The 24,538-nt window shown below is 45.8% G+C and overlaps 4 protein-coding genes across 5 annotated transcripts in view; all 4 read right to left on the reverse strand.

Annotated features, from left to right (window-relative positions):
- Positions 1 to 238: 238 nt before the first annotated feature.
- On the reverse strand, positions 239 to 8,340 carry chm (CHM Rab escort protein). 2 transcript variants are annotated; one of them, XM_079738926.1, is made up of 17 exons: positions 8,277 to 8,340; positions 7,560 to 7,626; positions 7,269 to 7,344; positions 6,972 to 7,090; positions 6,755 to 6,867; positions 6,521 to 6,561; positions 6,333 to 6,419; positions 5,508 to 5,624; positions 5,116 to 5,233; positions 4,767 to 4,989; positions 3,225 to 3,302; positions 2,770 to 2,865; positions 2,110 to 2,173; positions 1,791 to 1,875; positions 1,293 to 1,391; positions 941 to 1,080; positions 239 to 867 (listed from the first exon to the last, which is right to left on the reverse strand). In XM_079738926.1, exons 1-17 carry the CDS (start codon positions 8,326 to 8,328, stop codon positions 469 to 471), a joined length of 1,974 nt encoding a protein of 657 aa, XP_079595052.1. In that variant the 5' UTR covers positions 8,329 to 8,340; the 3' UTR covers positions 239 to 468. The 2 variants fall into 2 exon arrangements, with proteins under 2 accessions (XP_079595052.1, XP_079595051.1); XM_079738925.1 differs by having other exon boundaries at positions 6,740 to 6,867.
- Positions 8,341 to 8,831: 491 nt separating this feature from the next.
- ik (IK cytokine) lies at positions 8,832 to 20,532 on the reverse strand. The gene is made up of 20 exons (XM_079738573.1): positions 20,375 to 20,532; positions 19,430 to 19,496; positions 18,775 to 18,864; positions 18,359 to 18,418; positions 17,724 to 17,891; positions 16,903 to 17,017; positions 16,124 to 16,194; positions 15,926 to 15,972; positions 15,659 to 15,822; positions 15,165 to 15,273; positions 14,033 to 14,075; positions 12,987 to 13,173; positions 12,655 to 12,673; positions 12,369 to 12,453; positions 12,113 to 12,199; positions 11,034 to 11,091; positions 10,375 to 10,463; positions 9,488 to 9,596; positions 9,245 to 9,279; positions 8,832 to 9,152 (listed from the first exon to the last, which is right to left on the reverse strand). Exons 1-20 carry the CDS (start codon positions 20,382 to 20,384, stop codon positions 9,125 to 9,127), a joined length of 1,641 nt encoding a protein of 546 aa, XP_079594699.1. The 5' UTR covers positions 20,385 to 20,532; the 3' UTR covers positions 8,832 to 9,124.
- A 478-nt stretch (positions 20,533 to 21,010) lies between these two features.
- On the reverse strand, positions 21,011 to 22,808 carry ndufa2 (NADH:ubiquinone oxidoreductase subunit A2). Its single transcript, XM_079737593.1, has 3 exons — positions 22,696 to 22,808; positions 21,826 to 21,932; positions 21,011 to 21,170 (listed from the first exon to the last, which is right to left on the reverse strand). The coding sequence occupies exons 1-3, from the start codon at positions 22,797 to 22,799 to the stop codon at positions 21,079 to 21,081; spliced, it is 303 nt and encodes a 100-aa protein (XP_079593719.1). The 5' UTR covers positions 22,800 to 22,808; the 3' UTR covers positions 21,011 to 21,078.
- A 285-nt stretch (positions 22,809 to 23,093) lies between these two features.
- Positions 23,094 to 24,538, reverse strand: part of LOC307076540 (A disintegrin and metalloproteinase with thrombospondin motifs 2-like) — a 20,448-nt gene continuing 19,003 nt past the window's right edge. Inside the window, exon 25 of the mRNA XM_079737578.1 lies at positions 23,094 to 24,056. Within this exon, the coding sequence (XP_079593704.1) occupies positions 23,483 to 24,056 (574 nt within the window). The 3' untranslated portion in view covers positions 23,094 to 23,482. The remainder of the gene's footprint in view (positions 24,057 to 24,538) is intronic.

The raw sequence follows: 24,538 nt of genomic DNA on the forward strand, positions 1-24,538 counted from the left end.
AGTTATATTATATAACGGCTCAAAGGATATTATATTGCAAAGCTTTTAACACATGAATGTTGAAGGAATGTTTTTTGATGTTACCAATAAATTGTGATTATAAAGTTTGATGGTACTTTATATATCTGGCCCCAGATCACCTGATTATTATACTGGTTAATCTTCTGATAAGGGCTGGTATTTAAATAAAAACGACATTAAGATACACTTGAGCCATCAGACATGTTGCTATGGCGACCTCACTTTATTCCAGTAAAACAGGACAACATGCAGAAGAGGCACAACAAATACTCAAACTGAAGGCATCTCAATGAATATTGGCATCCATATATCCATAGATATAGGGTTAGAAGGATAGCAGATGTGATACATAGATATAGATATATATCATGCACCTATATAGATATATGATGCATAGACATGTCTATATCGATATGATTATATTTCGAGTGTCTTGTAACGTATCGGTCAGCCCTGTGTCCCATCTTCTAGCTGGGTGGGGCAAGTGTCAGAATCCTCTGTACAGGGGGAGGAGCTAGCATCGGGCTCCTCCCCCTGTGGAGAAGGGCTAGTTTCAGACTCCTCCCCTTGACACGTGGGGCTAGCCTCCTCCTCCTCTCCCTGGTGGGAGGAGCAAGCCTCCGGCTCCTCCCCCTGGTTGGAGGTGCCAGTTTCAGGCTCCTCCCCTGGTCGGGAGGAGCTAGCCTCAGGCTCCTCCCCCGGTTGGGAGGAGCTAGCCTCAGGCTCCTCCCCCGGTTGGGAGGAGCTAGCCTCAGGCTCCTCCCCCTGGTAGAGGACATCTTCAGGAGCGGGGGCAGGAGGACAGAACTCCTCTCCAGGTAGAATCTTCTGGAAGATCAGCTCAGCCTGATGGAAACACTCTGGTTATCAACATGGAGGGGAGGGTCACCGCGGTGATGGTTACCGTGGTGATAGTTACCTGGGCGATGGCGCCGTCGTGTCCCAGGGAGCCGTCCGGTCCGAGGCAGATGGACACGTTGGGGGGAAGCTCGCCGGCCTCCGACTCCAAGCCCTCCGACATGTTGAAGTATAAACACCACAGCACCTCCGGGCGCGGCTCTATAGATATACACATATAGATACACACATAGATATAGATATATATATAGAGACATATAAACATACACTATATGTACTAATATAGGGCTGGTTATAATAGTTGTAAGATGGGGCTGGTTATTTCTCATTATTAAAGATAAAGATCCATATATCTGTAGAACTATCCATCTCTATCTATGAAGAGAGAGGGATGGAGCTGGTTGGTTGGTTACCAGTGTGCTCAGAGTCTGGTGTCCGGAACATCCTGTTGACGACGGGCGACAGGTCTTCGAAGGCGGAGCCGACTGACTGACAGGTGAGATGGACGAGATCTAAGGTGAACAAGATGAAAGAGTTCTCAGCCTCAAGTTTACACACACACACACAACTGCGTAAACACACACACGCACACACACCTGTATACAAAAACCTTTATACAAAAACCTGTATACAAACAAACACATGTATGCACAGCTGCAAACACACCTCTTGAGACACACACCCCTATAAACTCAGGTATACGCAAACTTCTCCCAGATTAAAATAAGTGGTGCTCAGACGTGGTGCAGTCAGGGGAAAGCACTCATGTGGATCCGTTCAGACGGCTGTGTAAAGCCACGCTTGTGGTCACAAGACCGCACAATGTGGCTCCTTCATGAGGAAGTGCTATGATTTTCCTTGGGACAGTCATGTGATTTACGTGTTCCTGGTATGCAGGTCATGTGACTTACGTGTTCCTGGTATGCAGGTCATGCTGGACGGACAGAGCTCCACCATTCGGACTGGCGACTCTGAAGGAATGGTTACTATGGAAACCTGCAGAAAAGAGGCATATCAAATATGAAATGTCAGTATCCAATCACAGGGGCCCAATTGATTTTTACTTCAATGTCATTGGATGTGATTCTCTCTCTTTCTCTCTCTCTCTCGCCCTCCCCTAGTCTCTCCCTCCTGGTCTTCTAGTCCCTCCCTCCTCGTCTCCTAGTCCCTCCCTCCTGGTCTCCTAGTCCCTCCCTCCTCGTCTCCTAGTCCCTTCTCTCTCTCCTCTACCTGTTGCTCTGCCTCGGTGGGTAAAACGGATCCATCAGTGATCAGGACGGCTCTGGAGACATACCTGGAGACACAGATTAACCAGATTACTGACACATTAACCAGATTACTGACACATTAACCAGATTACTGACAGATTACTGACAGACTACCGACAGATTAAAAATATTACTGACAGATTAACCAGATTACTGACACATTAACCAAATTACTGACACATTAACCAGATTAACCAGATTACTGAAAGAATAACCAGATTACTGACAGATTAACCATATTACTGACATATTAACTAGATTACTGACAGGTTAACCAGATTACTGACAGATTAACCAGATTAATACCCACTACAGATTAACCAGATTACTGACAGATTAACCAGATTACTGAAATAACAATATTTACAGATTAACAACATTGCTACCCATTACAGATTTACCAGATTACTATCAGATTAAGCACATTACTGACAGTTTAATCATATTACTGAAAGATAAACCAAATTACAAATAGATTAACCATATTACTGAGATTAACCAGATTACTGACAGATTAACCAGATTACTGAAAGATAAACCAAATTACTAACAGGTTAACCAGATTACTACCCATTACAGATTAACTGCTGTTTATAACACCACAGCCTGACCAATCACCCACCTGGTGGGCGGGGCAGTCTGGGTAAAACAGCCCTCCTCCAACACCAAATGGCTGCAGCTGATTCGCTGCCCCGTGCTGTCAATCACTGCCTTGCACCTGAGGTAGAGGGAGGGGCCATAGGCCGATGAGTGACATTGATTTTGTTATGTCTATTAATAACAGTAACACAAATAATAACAATAATAATACCAAAACCAGAACTTTGTGTTTATTTATAATGTGCTTCTCAAAACAAGCTATCCATGATGATTACATTACAGTGAAAATCTCAATAAAATTCAGAAAATGGAGCCATTTATTTTGATTGTTATAGCGAAAGGTACAGAAACGGAAAACAACTGTAGCGCATATTGTTCCGGACAGTGAGCGCAGGGAACCGTTTCACCCCTGATATATAGGTCTATAGAGCTATAAATAGATACATAGATGATTAGAGATAAGTACTCCATGATTACCTGCTGCTGCCCTTGTCTACCACCAGAGCATGGACCGAATGTCTGAGACAGTAGATCCCACCAAATACTGCACACATCCTGCCAAATACAGAGCAGGGTTAGTCCCAGTGCTGCACACATCCTGCCAAATACAGAGCAGGGTTAGTCCCAGTGCTGCACACATCCTGCCAAATACACAGCAGGGTTAGTACCAGTGCTGCACACATCCTGCCAAATACACAGCAGGGTTAGTACCAGTGCTGCACACATCCTGCCAAATACACAGCAGGGTTAGTACCAGTGCTGCACACATCCTGCCAAATACACAGCAGGGTTAGTACCAGTGCTGCACACATCCTGCCAAATACAGAAGGTTACTATCACTTACTACTAGCAAGAGACTCAAGACTCACGTGGCCAGAGTTCTCCTGGACACTGCATGGCCTCCCTCCTTACCTCCCTCCTTACCTCCCTCCTTACCTCCCTCACTCTCCCAAAAACACCTCTTGTGTCGTGTGCCCTTACACACTCAAGAAAAGTACTTGGCATCTTGTAGCGTCTTATCCTAGCTAGCTTTGTTGTACACGGGGGATGGGTTAACCTAGTGGTTGTAAGTGCTTGGCCCTTGGTTCTGTGAACATCCTGACTGTGCCGACGGCGAGAAGTCGCCTTGGATAAAAGCGTCTAGGGCTGAATGCCCTGAATGCAACTGTACTATTACTCCTACCAGAACTCAAATCAGTACTAGTACTCATATCAGTACTCCTACCAGAACTCCTATCAGTACTAGTACCCCTACCAGAACTCCAATCAGTACTAGTACCAGAACTCCTATCAGTACTAGTACTCCTACCAGAACTCCAAATCAGTACTATTACTCCTACTAGAACTCCAATCAGTACTATTACTCCTACCAGAACTCCTATCAGTACTAGTACTCCTATCAGAACTACTATCAGTACTAGTACTCCTACCAGAACTACTATCAGTACTAGTACCCCTACCAGAACGCCAATCAGTACTAGTACTCGTACCAGAACTCCTATCAGTAGTAGTACTCCTACCAGAACTCCAATCAGTACTACTACTCCTACCAGAACTCCAATCAGTACTAGTACTCCTACCAGAACTGCTATCAGTACTAGTACTCCTACCAGAACTCCTATCATTACTAGTACTCCTACCAGTACTCCTATCAGTACTCCTACCAGCACCAGTACTCCTATCAGTACTCCTACCAGCACCAGTACTCCTACCAGTACCAGTACTCCTACTAGTACTCCTAACAGTATCAGTACTCCTACTAGTACTCCTAACAGTACCAGTACTCCTATCAGTACTCCTACTAGTACTCCTACCAGTCCCAGTACTAGTACTCCTACCAATACTCCTACCAGCACCAGTACCCCTACTAGTACTCCTACCAGTACTCCTACCAGTACCAGTACTCCTATCAGTACTCCTACCAGTGCTCCTACCAGCACCAGTACCCCTACTAGTACTCCTACCAGTACTCATACCAGTGCTTCTACCAGTACCAGTACCCCTTCCAGTTATCCTTACCTACAGAAGCACTGGGGGATCTCTCCCAGGCCGTACAGAGGAAACAGGAAGGGGGTGTTTCCATAGCGACCAAGGCATTTCAGGAAGTGCCGTGTTGCCTCCAGGGCCGCAGCCGTGGGGGTGTCCGGCGTTGTCATGGCGATGGAGTGAATCAGGAAGTGCTGAAGGTTCTCAGACAGCTTTTGGTGCTGAAGGAACTCCAAATACGGTCGCTCGGCAAAGTCTAAGAAACACACGACACGAACACACACACGATATGAACACACAAATAAGAGACACACATAACGCACACACACACATGATATATTGTTATACGCCTGATGTAAAACCCATAAAAGTGCATGAGTACCCTGGTAGAGGAGGGGCGTGTCCCGGTCCAGACAGGACGTCAGGAAGCGCATCAACATCCTCTTCTCAACCACAGAGAGCAGCTTACTGGAGAACACATCTGACCTACTGCAGGGCACCTACACACACACACACACACGCACACACGCACACACGCACACACACGCGCACACACACACACACACACGCACACACACGCACACACACACGCACACACGCACACACACACACACACGCACGCACACACGCACACACACACACACACACACACGCACACACACACACACACACGCACGCACACACGCACACACGCACACACACACACACACAGTTAGTTAGGGTTAAGGGTCACTTAGGGCTAAGTGAGGAGAGGAGGACTGGGCTTGCGTTTACCTGTTCTAAGTTTCCATGGCGACAGGTCAGGATGCGGCTGACGTTCTTGAACTCTGCGTAGCGACTGACGTTGGATTTGATGAGGAGGTCGATGAGGGAGCCACGGGAATACAAGAGCTGGCCACAAACACACAGGTCATGTCAAGGTCAGATAAGAGAGGTCGTGGAGAGGTGCAGGCGCCCCGACCGACCAGCAGGGGTCGCTTATGCAGCGACCAGGACAAAAAACATTATACGCCTCATTTAATCTAATGACAACAGGATGCGGGTGACGTCCTTGAACTAAGGCCATTATTAAGAATATAAACACAGTTTAATAAATAGTATAGACAGTAACAGTAAGCATGAGGTAATGAATAAGGTATGAATGAGGTAATGAACAAGGTAATACATGAGGTAATGAATAAGGTATGAATGAGGTAATGAATAAGGTAATGCATGAGGTAATGCATGAGGTAATGAATAAGATGATGAATAAGGTAATGAGTGAGGTAATGAATGAGGTAATGAATGAGGTAATGAATAAGGTAATGCATGAGGTAATGTATGAGGTAATGAATAAGATAATGAATAAGGTAATGCATGAGATAATGAACGAGGTAATGCATGAGATAATGAACGAGGTAATGCATGAGGTAATGAATAAGATAATGAATAAGGTAATGAGTGAGGTAATGAACGAGGTAATGCATGAGATAATGAACGAGGTAATGCATGAGGTAATGAATAAGATAATGAATAAGGTAATGAGTGAGGTAATGAACGAGGTAATGCATGAGGTAATGAATAAGGTAATGAGTGAGGTAATGAGTGAGGTAATGCTACCTTTGACACCAGGTCGATGTTGAAGCGCCGGCCCTCCTTCAGCAGCTCAGCGTAGGTTAGCCTCCTCTTGCTCTTCTCTGGTTGGCTCTGATCAGGACAAGGGGGTGTGGTTTATATTATTATTCATTCTCTCCTTCTCTGTCCATGTCTCTCTCTCTCTCTCTCTCTCTCTCTCTCTCTCTCTCTACCTTTTGTGCTGGAGTGTTAATATCTTCCTTCGCCTCAGACTCTGAATGGGGGAGAAAGACTCGGTTAGGGTTCGGTTAAAACAACACACGTGCTTTCCGCTACGTTTTAAGTATATATATGCCCGTAGCACAGTATAGCGTCAACAGTACAGTAGATGGTTCTACTGTACTGTTGACGCTATAGACATCAGACGGAGAGGAGTCAGCAGACAGACAGACCACTAGAGGGGGCACCTTCCTCCTGCGTCTCTCCGGCTGGAGTCTGGTCGGCTCCACCCTCCTCTTCCTCTTCATCTTCCTTTGCCTCTTCCTCCAAGGGGCTTGAGGGGATTTGCTCCTCTTCTTCACTAAAATGATAAACATTCACTTAATAATTGCAACATAGCAACAAGGAGACATGTTACCTAGGAACAAGGTGACATGTTACCTAGGAACAAGGAGACATGTTTACCTGGTGTAGTTGAAAACCTGGAGGTTGGTAACTTGGGAGACATCTCCGGTTGTCAGGCCGATCAGGTCTTCGCCTTCCTCCAACTGACTCGACCGATCATGCTCTTCACTGGCGGTAATCTAACACACACGCACACGCACACACACACACACACACACCTTATTAAGATTTAGATGAAGGTGTAAGCAGGTCTTATTTAGATCTAGATTAAGGTGTGTGTGTGTGTGTGTGTGTGTGTGTGTGTGTGTGTGTGTGTGTGTGTGTGTGTGTGTGTGTGTGTGTGGGAGCTAAACTCACTTTATTTTGCTCTTCTATCCAGGAGAGGAGGCCATTAAATGTGAAACTTGCCCACTTCCCAGCATAGTAACTCCTCCTGCAAATATACACATTACTACAGTGAATACACTGTACACGAGTAAATACTCAGTGCTACAGTAAACACGCAGGATACAATAAATACAAAGAGTACTACAGTAAATACAGACTACTCCAATCACTCGTCCTGAAGTAATACATACTTCCTTCTCCTGCAGTATAAATACATACAGTATTGGGGTATATAAATACACAGCAGTATTACGGAAGTACCTGTCAAGATGAAGAACTCTTTGGCCGACTCTAGAGCATGCTGCCGCCACCACAGACTCTACAAGGCCTGCATGGATGCACACAAACACACGCACATTTATATACGTACATATACGCACACACAAACACACACACACACACACACACACACATTAATACATTCATACACACACATACATACATACATACATACATATAAACATATATAGGAAGCAATAGCTTAGTAATAAAATAATGGTTTAAAAGCTGATAAATACGACCAAAGAGATGCCACAAGGGATTTTAAATAGTTTTGAAAAATGTAATAAGTATAACCTTTCGTTTTGACCATAGATACGAGACTTACTATACATAATTGATGTACTAATAACAAACCAGTCGGGCCAGCACCGCCCATCTCCAGCCCAACCCAGCAGCCCTAACCCTAACCCTACTGGCACTACAACCAACATCATGTAATTACGGAATAGCAGGAGGAAAGGAAAACATCTGATAAAAAGGAGCTCAAATAAATGAATACCAAATGCAGACATTACATTGATGAACTGGTCCCAGTGAGGGCAGCCAGCCTTTGCTTGTGGTAAACACATCACCAATAGCCACATTAAATACACCGATACGGTTTATTTAATGTCTGCCGTCAGTCTGATGGAGCAGACACACTTTACAGAGGTACCCTATAACATTATTTTCATAATTAAACTCATTGTTTTCTACCTGTTCCTAGGATGACGACGTCAAATTCAGAAGGTAAATGTTCGGAAGCCATGTTGGTAGCCGATGCGTAAGGAAGTCATGTGACGAAACTCACTGACGAGACTTCAACGAGAGTGACGCGGACCTAATCTCGCGAGGCTCAAGGCGCATCATCCTTAAAAAATCATGTGACCTGTGTCTGTGCTGTCTAACACCTACCTGTTCCTTAATGGACTGTTTCTGAACTGTTAACCCCTACCTACTCCTTTACGACATGTCTCTCTACCATCTAATCACTACCTGCTAGTTAATGACCTGTATATGTACTGTGCAACCCCTACCTTCTCCGTAATGACCTGTCTAAACCTTATCTGCTCCTTTATGACCTGTCTTTGTACTGTCTAACCCCAAACTATTCCTTAATGATCTATCTCTGTACTCTCACCCCTACCTGCTCCTTTATGACCTGTCTCTTTTCTGTCTAACTCAGACCTGCTCCTTAATGACCCGTCTCAGTACTGTCTTACCCTTATTTGCTCCTTAATGACCGAACAGGATGTGACAGCTTGTGTTTTTAAATGTTTTATTTGAGATATGAAGAACTGTTAAACAACAACATCATCAACAAAATATAATAATAATCATCATCATTGTGGTTCGTACCTTCACTGAAACTTAACATATCAGAGAAGTGTGCGTGTGAGTGTATGTGTATATGTATTTGTTTGTGTGTGAGTGTGTGTGTTTCTGTGTTAATGTGTATGTGTATTTGTATGCGTGTCCTGTGATATATACACACACGACATCCCAGGTCAGGTCTGATACAGGTCCCCACCGAGGCAGAACCAAGTAACAGGTGGGTGTGTTCCTCAGTATTTTGGTCGCTTAATGTTCACCCTGTGGAAATAAAAACAAATGTTTATCTCTTCTGCTCGCCAGAGATTTGTGATTCGGTCAGCCGTTTGTCTAGTTTCTAGGAAACTACTCACCCATCAGACTCCTGCTTCTTTCTCTTCTCGATAATCTGATCAAAGGAACCACAATAGATTATTAATTCCACACACACACATAATAATAACCCACACACACAGATGGAGAGACAGAGACACACACAGATTGAGACACAGAGAGAGAGAGAGAGCGAGAGCGAGAGAGCGAGAGAGAGACAGAGAGTGAAGGACGTTGGAGAGAGGGAGGCAGTGAGCGAGGAGAGAGTTGTGATTGGTCCTCACCGCGCTGATCTTCTTCCACTGTCGGTCTAGCTCGGCCTTCTCGTTGGTCTCCTTGAAGCGTCTGGTCTTCCGGCCCTCAGACATCTTGATTCCGTACTGGAAGGCCGCCCTGCAGACCAAACAACCATCAGCTAGCATCTCCTATAGCCTTTCCTCTAACACCTAGCAGTGGCATGGACTTATAGCATGCCAGTGTTGGGGGTATGCTAGTGTTAGTAACATGCTATAGCTAACATCATGCTATTGTTCGTAGCATTTCAGTGCCACTATCATGCTAGTGTTATTAGCATTGCAGTGCTAATATCATGCTAGTGTTAGTAGCATTGCAGTGCTAATATCATGCTAGTGTTAGTAGCATTTCAGTGCTAATATCATGCCTTTGTTAATAGCATTGCAGTGCTAATATCATGCTAGTGTTAGTAGCATTGCTGTGCCAATATCATGCTAGTGATAGTAGCAGTTTAGTGCTAATATCATGATAGTGTTAGTAGCATTGCAGTGCTAATCACATGCTAGTGTTGGTAGCATTGCAGTGCTAATATCATGCTAGTGTTTAGCATTGCACTGCTAATATCATGCTAGTGTTGGTAGCATTGCCGTGCTAATCACATGCTAGTGTTGGTAGCATTGCCGTGCTAATATCATGCTAGTGTTGGTAGCATTGCCGTGCTAATCACATGCTAGTGTTGGTAGCATTGCTGTGCTAATATCATGCTAGTGTTGGTAGCATTGCACTGCTAATATCATGCTAGTGTTGGTAGCATTGCCGTGCTAATCACATGCTAGTGTTGGTAGCATTGCCGTGCTAATCACATGCTAGTGTTGGTAGCATTGCCGTGCTAATATCATGCTAGTGTTGGTAGAATTGCCGTGCATGGAGGACGTACTTGGGAAGAGCCTCTTTGTTGTTCATGTAATCTGAATATTCCTCCTGTGTGTCGAAGTCCCAGCGACCCAGCGGACCCTTCTTGTTGCCCTGGGGAAAAGAGAGACAGAAGCGGATAAGGAACTACACTCCCATACACATGTAGCAAAGTAAAGAACTACACAACCCATACACATGTAGCCCATTAAACAACACCACAACCCATACACATGTAGCACAGCAAATAACTACACAAACAATGCACATGTAGCATAGTAAAGAACTACAAAACACACAAATTCATGTAGCATAGTAAGGAACTACACCACCCGTACACATATAGCACAGTAAATTAAGGACTACACAACCCTTACACATGTAGCACAGCAAATAACTACACAACCTACAGACAAAGCGCAGTAAAGAACTACACAATTCCTACGCATGGAGCACAGTAAATAAATACAAAACAAACAGCATGAAGCACAGTTAAGAACTACACATCGCACATACACTGGTAGTGACATGTGAATGAATGAGTGAGGTAAGGTGAATGAATAAATACATTGGTAGGAACATATGAACAACAACACACAGTCCTGCAGACACTATACATCTGCCTTCTCCCTGTTGGTTTAGCTTTTAGCTTTTGACAGGATGCATGATGGGCTTTGTAGTCACCTGGTCCATCTTGCTGTAGTCCACTTCCTCGTCACTGTCCACAGCCAGGTCGTCCATACTGCACACAGAAACACATAGCATCACAGGTCTGTCAGTACTGAGACAAACAGATTACATCACAGGTCTGTCCATACTGAGACAAACAGATTACATCACAGGTCTGTCCATACTGAGACAAACAGATTACATCACAGGTCTGTCCATACTGAGACAGAAACAGATTACATCACAGGTCTTTCAGTACTGAGACAAACAGATAACATCACTGGTCTGTCCATACTGAGACAAACAGATTACATCACAGGTCTGTCAGTACTGAGACAAACAGATTACATCACAGGTCTGTCCATACTGAGACAAACAGATTACATCACTGGTCTGTCCATACTGAGACAAACACATAACATCATAGGTCTGTCAGTACTGAGACAAACAGATTACATCACTGGTCTGTCCATACTGAGACAAACACATAACATCACAGGTCTGTCAGTACTGAGACAAACAGATTACATCACTGGTCTGTCCATACTGAGACAAACCACATCACAACATTGTGAGAAGGCGCAGAGGGAGAGTGTTTTTTGAGAGGTTGAGTGAGAGGGTTGATGGGGAGAGGATGAGTGAGAGGGTGGTGGAGAGAGGATGAGTGAGATGCTGATGGAGAGGTTGAGTGAGAGGGTGATGGAGAGAGGACGAGTGTGAGATGCTGATGGAGAGGTTGAGTGTGAGGGTGATGGAGAGAGGATGAGTGAGAGGGTGATGGAGAGAGGATGAGTGAGAGGGTGATGGGGAGAGGATGAGTGAGAGGGTGATGGAGAGAGGATGAGTGAGAGGGTGATGGAGAGAGGTTGAGTGAGAGGGTGATGGGGAGAGGATGGTGGAGAGAGGATGAGTGAGAGGGTGATGGAGAGAGGATGAGTGAGATGCTGATGGAGAGGTTGAGTGAGAGGGTGGTGGTGAAAAGTTGAGTGAGAGGGTGATGATGGGTGGGTGAGAGGAGGATGATGAGAGGATGAAGGCGAGAGGGTGAAAGAGTGATGGTGAGGGTGATGGTGAGTCAAGAGGGTGAGTCTTACGTTGCAGGGTAACACTCTGCATAGGAGTTGGACATCCCAAAGAAATCTCCAAGATGCTCTTTCCCAGCCTCCCTTCTGTTCCCTGCAGTGCCGGCAGTCAAGGAGAAACTACTTCACTAGACACTTAGCATCAATAGACACTTAGCAACAGCTCTAGACCCTTAACGACATCACTTAACACTTAATGATGTCCCTTAATCCTAAAATACTATAAAACACAATAACTTCACTACAAAATAGGAAGACCAAAGGATATGTTTCCTGGCTCTGCCATTGGCTTCCTGCTGCTCCAGCAAACTTCTCGTTAATCATCTTGATCTGATCGGTGACTGAGCTCGGACCTGAGACACAGACAGAGAGAAAGAGAGCCAGAAACAAAGACCGAGAGAGACAAAGACAGAGAGAGACAAAGACAGAGAGAGACACAGACACAGACCCCGAGAGACAGAGACAAAGAGAGAGAGCGAGACAGAGAGACAAAGAGGTTATAACAGCTTTAAAGACACTTCATGTGTAAGTAACTTATAATCAAATATAGTTACCCGTCTCCAAATCCAGAACCTGTAGGAAGACAGGAGAGACACACACCTTAGGATAAGTAGTGGTATCTACGCATCTGATAACATCTGGTGCCTTTATTAACATGTGATGACTAATGGTATAAACACTGGTCCTTTAATTAACATGCGATGACTAATGGTACAAACACTGGTCCTTTTATTAACATGTGAGCACTAATGGTATAAACACTAGTCCTTTTATTAACATGCGATGACTAATGGTACAAACACTGGTCCTTTTATTAACATGTGAGCACTAATGGTATAAACACTGGTCCCTTTATTAACATGCGATGATGATTAGGGCTGCCAACCTCCTGGTCGTCCGCGAGAGGTTTCTCAAAGTAGCTCTGTCTCCTCTGTTCCTCCTCTGCCTCCCTCACTCTCTCCCTCTCCCGCTCCCTCTCCCGCTCTCTGTAGCGCTCCTTGTCCTTGGCGGCGGCCTTGGAGGCTGAGGCTGTGGCAGCTGAGGGGATGTAGTCTCCGACGTCCTCAAAGATACTGAAGAGAACACACATCCTTCATGTACTGACCAGAACACACATCCTTCATGCACTGACCAGAACACACATCCATCATGTACTGACCAGAACACACATCCTTCATGTACTGACCAGAACACACATCCATCGTGTACTGACCAGAACACACATCCTTCATGCACTGACCAGAACACACACCCTTCATGTACTGACCAGAACACACATCCTAAATATACTGACCAGAACACACATCCTTCATGCACTGACCAGAACACACATCCTTTATATGCTTATATGACCCCCCCCCACACACACACACACACACACAAACACCCTTAATGTTCGGACCCAGAACCAGTTCCTCAATATACTGACCCAGAAAAAACACACACATCCGTAACGCAATGACCAGAACACACACACACACCCTTAATGAACTGACCCAGAAAACACACACACCCTTAATGAACTGACCCAGAAAACACACACACCCTTAATGAACTGACCCAGAAAGCACACACACACACACACACACACACACACCCTTAATGTTCTGACCAAGAACCAGTTCCTAAATATACTAACCCAGAAAAACACACACACCCACCTGTAACATACGGACCAGAACACACACACACACACACACACACACACACACACACACACACACTTAATGAACTCACCCAGAAAACCCACACACACACACACACACACACACACACACACACACACACACACCCCCTTAATGAACTGACACAGAAAACCCCCAAACACACACGCACACACCCTTAATATACTGACACAGAAAACCCCCACACACACACTCACACACCCTTAATAAACGGACCCAGACCACAGCAGGGGACAGAGAGACGTACCTGATGTCTGCTTCGGCAGCCTTCTTCTCATCCAGTTTCCCTGCTGACAGACGAGCATCGTGTGAAACGGTTTTGTTCATACAGTCTCCCTAACCTCACTGCAGCCACCCCTGGTCTGGGTGAACAGGTTTGTTCATACAGTCTCCCTAACCTCACTGCAGCCACCCCTGGTCTGGGTGAACAGGTTTGTTCATACGGTCTCCCTAACCTCACTGCAGCCACCCCTGGTCTGGGTGAACAGGTTTGTTCATACGGTCTCCCTAACCTCACTGCAGCCATCCCTGGTCTGGGTGAACAGGTTTGTTCATACGGTCTCCCTAACCTCACTGCAGCCACCCCTGGTCTGGGTGAACAGGTTTGTTCATACGGTCTCCCTAACCTCACTGCAGCCACCCCTGGTCTGGGTGAACAGGTTTGTTCATACGGTCTCCCTAACCTCACTGCAGCCACCCCTGGTCTGGGTGAACAGGTTTGTTCATACGGTCTCCCTAACCTCACTGCAGCCACCCCTGGTCTGGGTGAACAGGTTTGTTCATACGGTCTCCCTAACCTCACTGCAGCCACCCCTGGTCTGGGTGAACAGGTTTGTTCATACAGTCTCCCTAACCTCACTGCAGCCACCCCTGGTCTGGGTGAACAGGTTTGTTCATACAGTCTCCCTAACCTCACTGCAGCCACCCCTGGTCTGGGTGAACAGGTTTGTTCATACGGCCTCCCTAACCTCATTGCAGCCACCCCTGGTCTGGGTGAACAGGTTTGTTCATACGGTCTCCCTAACCTCACTGCAGCCACCCCTGGTCTGGGTGAACAGGTTTGTTCATACTGTCTCCCTAACCTCACTGCAGCCACCCCTGGTCTGGGTGAACAGGTTTGTTCATACAGTCTCCCTAACCTCACTGCAGCCACCCCTGGTCTGGGTGAACAGGTTTGTTCATTCAGTCTCCCTAACCTCACTGCAGCCATCCCTGGTCTGGGTAAACAGGGATTGGTTTGGAACAATCCTGTTGCTGGAGGCGGGGATCTGTTGACGCCTAATCAACGTAGGTACCAGGAGTAGAGGTACTTGAAGATGGTGTTACTGTGCTACTATGAGTAATGGTACTAGGAGTAGTGATACTAGGAGAGGTGGTACCTTTGTCCTTCTTCTTGATCTTCTTGTGCCTTGTCCCCTGTCTCAGGTAGGACAGGATCTGGGTCAGCTTGGAGATCACGATGTCGTTAGTGGTGAGAGTGGTCTGAGCCTGGAGAGGGAGAGGGAGACGAGATCAATGCTTTACACATGTGGAGGTCATCTAGCAATAACACATACACATAGAGAGTTAAGAGAGAGAGAGACAGGAAGAGAGAGACAGAGACACACACAGATGGAGAGAGAGACAGAGACAGACACAGACACAGACACAGAGAGAGAGAGAGAGAGAGAGAGAGAGAGAGAGAGAGAGAGAGAGAGAGAGAGTGACAGACACAGACACAGAGAGAGAGACAGAGAGAGAGACAGAGAGAGAGAGAGAGAGAGTGTGACTGACAGACACAGAGAGAGAGACAGAGAGAGAAACACACACAGACGGAGAGAGAGACCGAGTGAGAGAGAGAGAGGGAGAGATCCACACATATCCACCAGCGTACCTCCATGCTGGGGCAGTCGGCCTTGCTGCGGATCAGGGTGGTGGGGATGTCTGTGTCTGCGTACTCGTCGTCCAGGTCCACCACGTAGGCCATGCGGCCCGGCAGGAACAGCTCGTTCCTCTCCACGATGCGCGAGCGGAACACCGTCCGGTACACGTTCCTACCTGGGACAGGAGGACAGCACTACTGGTACTACTGCCGGACGCTCCCTAGTACTAGCGCCGCTGCCATAGTACTACCAACACAGGAACCAGGCGTGGTACTCACCGAGGCGAGTTTTGAACTCCATCTTCTCCTCTACTTCGACGTCTTTCCTGAGGACACAGAAAAAAAACAAACACATGAATACAGAAACGGACACACCTCTATTGAGACTACATTACCCAGCATGCCCTATGGCCTTTCCATAGTTCTGGGAGCACGGGGGACTAGGGGAGCCAGTTGCCATGGAAAAACAACACTTACTTGACTTCTTTCTGGACCTTCTCCATCAGGTCCTCCTCTTCTTTCTCCTTACTGGTGATCTCAGCCCTGACCTAGTGGCACACACACAGACGCAACATTGTTAACTCTATTCTGTTAATGCACAGATTTCACAACAGTGTTATCAAAGTAGTTCCTTTAGTAGTAAAAGGTAACTGCAGTTACAGCATTAGTAAACAGTAATAACAGTAGTAACCAGTAACAACAGTTGTCAGTAACAACCGTAGTAACAACAGTAGTAACCAGTAGTTACAACAGTAGAAACCAGTAACAACAGTATTGACCAGTAACAACAGTAAACACCAGAAACAACAGCAGTAACCAGTAACAACAGCAGTAACCAGTAACAGGAGAGACCAGTAACAACAGCAGTGACCAGTAACAACAGCAGTAACCAGTAACAACAGCAGTGACGAGTAACAACAGCAGTGACCAGAAACAACAGCAGTAACCAGTAACAACAGCAGTAACCAGTAACAACAGCAGTAACCAGTAACAGTAGAGACCAGTGCCAACAGCAGTAACCAGTGACAACAGCAGTAACCAGTAACAGTAGAGACCAGTGCCAACAGCAGTAACCAGTAACAACAGCAGTAACCAGTAACAGTAGAGACCAGTAACAACAGCAGTAACCAGTAACAACAGCAGGGACCAGTAACAGTAGAGACCAGTGCCAACAGCAGTAACCAGTGACAGTAGAGACCAGTGACAGTAGAGACCAGTGACAACAGCAGTAACCAGTAACAGTAGAGGGCCCCTACCTTCTGCAGCAGGGCGAAGTCGAGGCCCTTTACCAAGTGAGTGTGCTCCATGTCACCTCCCAAGAACTTGGACTCCTGGATCACCTGCCGACGCTTCTCCGCCGCCGACTTATCCCTGCACACGCACACACACACACTCTTCCATTAGTCGAACAGACAGTACTTTGTCCCCAGCTGTAGGGCTGTTCATTTATTACAATACTCAGCAGTAGGTCTTACAGGGCTGTGGTAATACTGATGGTATTACTAGTAGTACTCGCATTAGTATTACTCACACCTCGGCAGTAAGTCTGACCGCGCGGTAGTGCTGATGGTTTACGTAGTAGTACTAGTGTTACTAGTAGTACTAGTAGTATTAGTAGTACTCACGCCTCGGCAGTAAGTCTGACCGCGCGGTAGTGCTGATGGTTTACGTAGTAGTACTAGTGTTACTAGTAGTACTAGTAGTATTAGTAGTACTCACGCCTCGGCAGTAAGTCTGACCGCGCGGTAGTGCTGATGGTTTACGTAGTAGTACTAGTGTTACTAGTAGTATTAGTATTACTCACGCCTCGGCAGTGGGTCCGACGGCGCGGTAGTGCTGATGGTTTACGTAGTAGTACTATTGTTACTAGTAGTATTAGTAGTACTCACGCCTCGGCAGTGGGTCAGACGGCGCGGTAGTGCTGATGGTTTACGTAGTAGTACTAGTGTTACTAGTAGTACTAGTAGTATTAGTAGTACTCACGCCTCGGCAGTGGGTCAGACGGCGCGGTAGTGCTGATGGTTTACGTAGTAGTACTAGTGTTACTAGTAGTACTAGTAATATTAGTAGTACTCACGCCTCAGCAGTGGGTCCGACGGCGCGGTAGTTGGCGGTGGTGCTGATGAGCTCTGTCTCCTCATAGTCCTTGTTGACTCCGTCTCTCCTCTCGCGGGCTCGGTCTCGGTACTTCTCCGCCAACTCCCTCTCTCTTTCCACTTCCTGCTGTCGTAGCTTAGCATAGTAGCTACAAAACAAAAACAACATAGCTTAGCATAGTAGCTACAAAACAACAACAACATAGCTTAGCATAGTAGCTACAAATCAAAACAACAACATAAATTAGCATAGTATCTATAAAACAACAACATAGCTTTGCATAGTAGCTACAAAACAACAACAACAACAACAACAACATAGCTTAGCATAGTAGCTTCAAAACAACAACAACATAGCTTAGCATAGTAGCTACAAAACAACAACAACAACAACATAGCTTAACCTAGTAGCTATAAAACCAAATAGCTTAGGCCACATGACCCTCATAATACCTCACCTTTAGTTGCTACTAAATAATACACACTGGGCTTTTAATATTGAATCATTAGTATTACACACGATAAAAATTATTGTAATAAATATCATATAATGGCATTCAAATTACGTCATAATCATATCATTAGGTATGCGCATCATTATATCATTAAGACTCACCTCTTCTTCTTCCTCCTCCGAGCTGCGGGATCCTCATCCTCATTGTAGTCCTTTGGCATTCTGGGAAAACAGAAGGTGATCTTAGATGGCCGGCCGATCAGCTGTCAGTACAATGGCAGTACAGACTTGCGGCACGTGACACCCCAAAAGGCGGTTATTTTGTCCCCCAATAGTTTGCACTAGGTGACGGTATTCATCTGTATGTGCGTCGCGTCCACATAGAGCCACCGGCAACACGCTTCTTTACCTGCTGGTTACTGGTGTAGCGCTGGAGGGATACACCTCTCAACAGCCATGGTAATCCATTGTTAACATTTTGAAAAGTGGTAAGTATCAGGGTTCATTGGGTATTAGCTAGGCTATTTATTAGGAGTAGTGGTATTTGTTCGGAGGAGTACTATTAACCGGACACTCACTCTGGCCGAGACTTGGAAGGTGGGGCCGAGGATGGGGCGGACCTCGGTGTCATCAGCAGCTTCCTGAAGTCGTCATTGGTCAGTTTGGACCTGAGGAGAAACAAGGTTAATATCCTGTCTCTTTAATGTCTAACCCCTACCTGCTCCGTGATGACCTGTCTCGGTACTGTCTAACCCCTACCTGCTCCGTGATGACCTGTCTCTGTACTGTCTAACCCCTACCTGCTCCTTAATGACCTGTCTCTGTACTGTCTAACCCCTACCTGCTCCGTAATGACCCGTCTCTGTACTGTCTAACCCCTACCTGCTCCTTAATGACCTGTCTCTGTACTGTCTAACCCCTACCTGCTCCGTAATGACCCGTCTCTGTACTGTCTAACCCCTACCTGCTCCTTAATGACCTGTCTCTGTACTGTCTAACCCCTACCTGCTCCGTAATGACCCGTCTCTGTACTGTCTAACCCCTACCTGCTCCTTAATGACCCGTCTCTGTACTGTCTAACCCCTACCTGCTCTTTAATGACCTGTCTCTGTACTGTCTACCCCTACCAGCTCCTTAATTACCTGCTCTGTATTGTCCTCCTTATCTGCTCCTTAATGGCCTGCTCTGTACTGTCTAACCCCTACCTGCTCCTTCATGAACCTATTAACTTACTGCAGAGCAGACATGTGGTCCTCCGTTTCGTGGCCCTCCGGGGCCAGCGGGTTGGAGTAGGTCTCGGCTGAGGAGAAACAAAAGAGGGTGTTAAAATCACTACTGACCTCTGACCTGTTTCAAACTCACTGCTCTCATGGTGAGTGCAGGATTATTTATGTATTTATTAATAAGCAGCCTATGCAATCTGCTGAAGACCGAACAGTCTGATAGTTTTTTTTTAAAGTTGTTCTAAAAAAAAAAGGATGCGCGGTAAATGGTGTATACATTCAGGACATTGATAGTCTGTCTTATAACTTATGGTCCACATTTTGAGACGTTTGTAAAATCTATGACTATAGCAGTAGCAAATAAGAAGCCACGGCAATCTGCTTCCCGAATTTTACAGGCTTATTCATTCTGTGTAAAATCAGTGTGTCTGTGACAACAGTAATTTATGGTGGAAGGGAAAATAAGCAGATTGCCATGAGTTTATTTGCTATAGGAGATATAGCACCGTAACGCCGAAATATCATAACCCAACTAGGAACTGATGTGCTCATAGTGCATACCAAAGATACAGTGGGCAGCCGAATACATAATCATGGTGATATTCATCATATGCAATCCTAATATGTATTTAACAGGAACACCACCTCACTTCTAATCCTAGTAATATGCATCATGTATTCGTTCAGAGTAAGCATGCTACATGACCACAAGAATACTTAAAATCTTGGTAATATGTATCATGTATAAGATCATAGTAAGCATTTTAGATGATCATAACAGATGTTTATGACCAAACTGGAATACACAAGACTAGTACTGTTCTAGATTTAGCTTAGTGTTGTGCTAGCATTAGCTGCTAGTATTATGCAAGTACTGTACGAGCATTAGCCGCTAGTACTCCGCTAGTACTGCGCTAGCATCAGCTGCTAGGAACGACACAGATGGATGTCTTACTTTCAGGCATCGTGGCGAAGTCTCAGTCACTCCCAGCTAGAATGAAGAAGTGTGTCGGTCCAACTCCGCCGATGGATTAGCTCAACACGTAGGCTGCAGCAGAGTTTATAACCAGGGTCGCTCTTCTGGGACCACCAACTGTTTGGTACGCACGGCACCGGAACCGGAAACAGCTAACAGCACGTTACACTGGGTCCGAGTATAACGTTTGTTGATATCATCTAAAGTGCTTGAACTATGATAAGAAGCATACTTATACTACCTATTTATATCACATGAAACATATAACTGAATAGCAAGTACTCGTTACTGTATGCGTAATATATATAATATAAACAACCCTGACCCTATTTTTAGGCAAAAATTATTACGATTTAATCCCTAAATACTGTATTTGATTTAATTTCTGTTAACAATGTTTTAGGATTTGCTTCAGCATGGAACCTCACTGCAAACCATAAAAATGTATGCCTTACTTTCATGCAGTCTATGCTAAAACAATATGTGGATGACTAATTCTGAAACTAATCGGTCCTTCATCCGAAACTTCTGTGTTAAAATACCACTCTAAATTCCTACAATGAACAGGTGTTGTGTTACTGAAAAAAGAAGAACTGAAGGAGGAGATCAGCTGTACATACACATTTATTATGGTCAGTTTAATATTCACAACATAGACACTAGTACTGGGACCCCCGATGGCCTCAGGGTTTGGTCTGCGCCAGTGTCTCCAACACCTTAGCGACTTGGTCGGCGTTCATGTTGTCCAGAGCGACACTCTGCTCTTTTCCAAATTCTGTAGAGATTCAGAACAGGAATCAGAATTCAATGCCCACACGGTCAAGGAATTTGTCTTGGTGTAAACAAAGTAGGAGGAGGCAGTAAGAAAGCAAGCCATAGGTACTGAAACAAATATCTGTAAAGACTTTATTTTTAAGGATTATGTATTGATGAAAGAATATGTACATCAGATTTAAGTATATCAGATCTTTTAAAAAAAGTTTTTACAGAGCGAAAGACATTGGAATGATGTTAACCATTTTAATGCACAATTGGTGTACACATGATGAAACATCTATCTAAACTCTTTAGAATCCAGCTGGCGTAGATCACAACAGAGAATATAGCATGACCCCTTCTTATGCAGGTAGCTCCACGAAACACACACACACACACACACACGCACACACACACCGAAAGAGAGACAGAGAGAGACAAACAGAGACACACCAAGAGAGAGACACACACAAAAGGACACAGAGACAAAGCCAGAAACACACACACACACACACACACACACACAGAAACAGAGCAGGCGACACACACATACAGGCAGACACCAACAGAGACAAAGTGAGAAGGAACGAGAGACGCAGAGACAGAGAGACACACAAGAGACAGCTACAGAGAGACAAACCCAGTCCCAGAGTCAAAGAGAGAGAGACCCTCACCATATCTGCCCCAGAGTCTCGCCTGGACACCCGAACATTCCCGGATCAGGATCGGGAACTCTGGGTTGGCGCGCTTCAGACTCACATAGTGGTTCTCCACAAAGTCCCTACACACACAAACGCAAAGAACCAAATACATTGACACATACTGTCATCGGGAAGACTTACTGTTCAAATAAAAGATAATCAATGGATTCAATATTTCGTTGTAGGCAGAAGTTGCGTTCTCCTCACAAACCAACATCCTTTCGCATTGTGTCACAAAGTTCTGGATGTTACCCGCATCATTCCTACACTGTCCTTTGGGTCACACGCTGATCCATTGAACAATGCTGTAGGAAAGTACATGTGGGTCCCCAGGCCTTCCTCACATCGCCCACCAACGTGGTGAAAAACAACTTCACTTTCCACAGAAGGGTCTCAGTTAGTAACTAACCCTTGCCCGAGTTCTGTGCCACAAATAGGTCTTAATCCTCTTATGAATGACGTATAAAATATAAATATAAGATGTCCTAGTAATCAGTCTCCAGATGTAGGCATTAAAAATGCAAGGTGTTCCCAATGATGTGCAATAAACTGGATGTATAGATCTCTTGTTTACACCACATTTACATCACTGTTATTTCCCAAAGCTATGGAGTTGTTATATTTCATTATAAAAGAATGATTAATGTAAATATAAGTGATTTCGCATTAAATACGACTATGTCATATAACTAGTTGTTATATTGCGTTATATATGAATGAGTCTCCTCAGCTGAAGGTTAACCACAACACTGGCTATGCTAGTTAGCTTAGCGGCCTAGTGAGTATAAAAAAGGCCGTTTTTAGACCGAGGTGTTCCCAGAGTTACGTCGGATATATGGTTACCTGGCGCCCTGGCTCGCCGGGGAGGTCTGACAGAGATGAAGACGAACTTCCCTCAGGTTTCTGGACAGATTGGAGCCGAGGGCTCTGACTGCGGCGGCCGCCATGTTGACTGATGTTCTTCTTCTACCTCTCGGTTTAACATAAAGGTGGCCTAGAACGCCGCCTGGCGTATTCCTGCCACCCACTGGTTTGGAGATCGGTACTATGGAATTTCATAAAATAAAAAACAAGTCTAGTATCTTGGTTCAATACCGGTATCGACCAATATCGTAAAGCTGGTCAGAAATGAAGAGATGCAGATAGCAAACTTTTTCAATTTATTCACATGAGTAAATATTTGAACCAAATGTCCATGGCGCCTCTGGACCAGCACCAAGTGGACCAGGAACGGGCCTGGGACCTGACCACACCCCCAATGAAATATGTGCCAGTATGATGACCGCATGAGTGGCTGTGTGTGTGTACACTAATGTGTGTGTCTGTGTGTGTGTGTGTGTGTGTGTGTGTGTGTGTGTGTGTGTGTGTGTGTGTTTGTGTACTAATGAGTGTGTGTGTGTGCTTGTATACTTGTGTGTGTGGTGCAAGTGTGTGTGTGACGATGTGTGTTTACTAGTGTTTGTGTGGGTGTACTAGTGTGTGTGTGTGTATGTGTGTGTGTGTGTGTACTTATGTGTGTGTGTGTATTAGAATGTGTGTGTATTAGAGTGTGTGTGTGTACTAGTGTGTGTGTGTGTACTAGTGTGCGGGTGTGTGTACTTGTGTCTGTGTGTGTGTGTATGTGTGTTCACTAGTGTGTGTGTTTGCGGGCGTGCCGGGGGGGGCTGGCTCTCCTCAGCACCTCCCTCCTGCGCTTCTCGTTGAGGAGCTGCTGGATGCGTCTGTTCTGTGTTCTCACCCGGCCCCCCCCTTCCCTGGGCGCCAACACCTCGTCCACCGCGTTGCTGAAGGAGGGGGGCGGGGCCCTGGCGCTCGCGGCCCGCGTGGGCGTGGTCACAGCGGGCGTGGTCAGAATGCTCTGTTCCTGTGTCGTTGTCCCGACGGCTGACGTGGTCGGGAGACTGCTGGTGGTCGCCGCGGCGCCCCCGCCGGTTACCGTGGTGACGACGCCGGTTACCACGGGGACGACGTCGGTGACCACGGGCCCTCTGTTAGTGGTGGGGGTGACGGTGGAGAAGGAGGGGACGGTGGGGGCTGACCCCTCTGAAGAATCCTCATAGTCCTCGAAGTCCACGTAGACAAAGTCCTGGCTGATGCCGCCTCCGGTGGTCCGGGGCGGAGCAGCGGTGTTAGAGGGGGGAGGGGCCGATGGTGACCACTTCCTGTCCGGATTAGGGGACGGACCTGGCGTGGAGTTTAATGACCTGGACACAAAGATGTCGCAGATACAGTCGGTAAGTCTGTCCTTCATCACAGCTACAGTCAGTCCTTTATTAAAGCTACAGTCTGTCCTTTATCACAGCTACTGTCTGACCTTTATCACAGCTACAGCCTGTCCTTTATCACAGCTACTGTCGGTCCTTTATCACAGCTACAGTCTGTCCTTTATAACAGCTACAGTCTCTCCTGTATCACAGCTACAGTCAGTCCTTTATTAAAGCTACAGTCTCTCCTGTATCACAGCTACAGTCTGTCCTTTATCACAGCTTCAGTCGGTCCTCTATCACAGCTGCAGTCTGTCCTTTATCACAAATACAGTCTGTCCTTTATCACACCTACAGTCTGTCCTTTATCACAGCTACAGTCCTGTTACAAAGCTACAGTCTCTCCTGTATCACAGCTTCAGTCTGTCCTCTATCACAGCTGCAGTCTGTCCTTTATCACAAATACAGTCTGTCCTTTATCA

Source organism: Pollachius pollachius, assembly GCF_949987615.1.
Source record: "Pollachius pollachius genome assembly, chromosome: 6".
Lineage (NCBI taxonomy): Eukaryota > Metazoa > Chordata > Actinopteri > Gadiformes > Gadidae > Pollachius > Pollachius pollachius.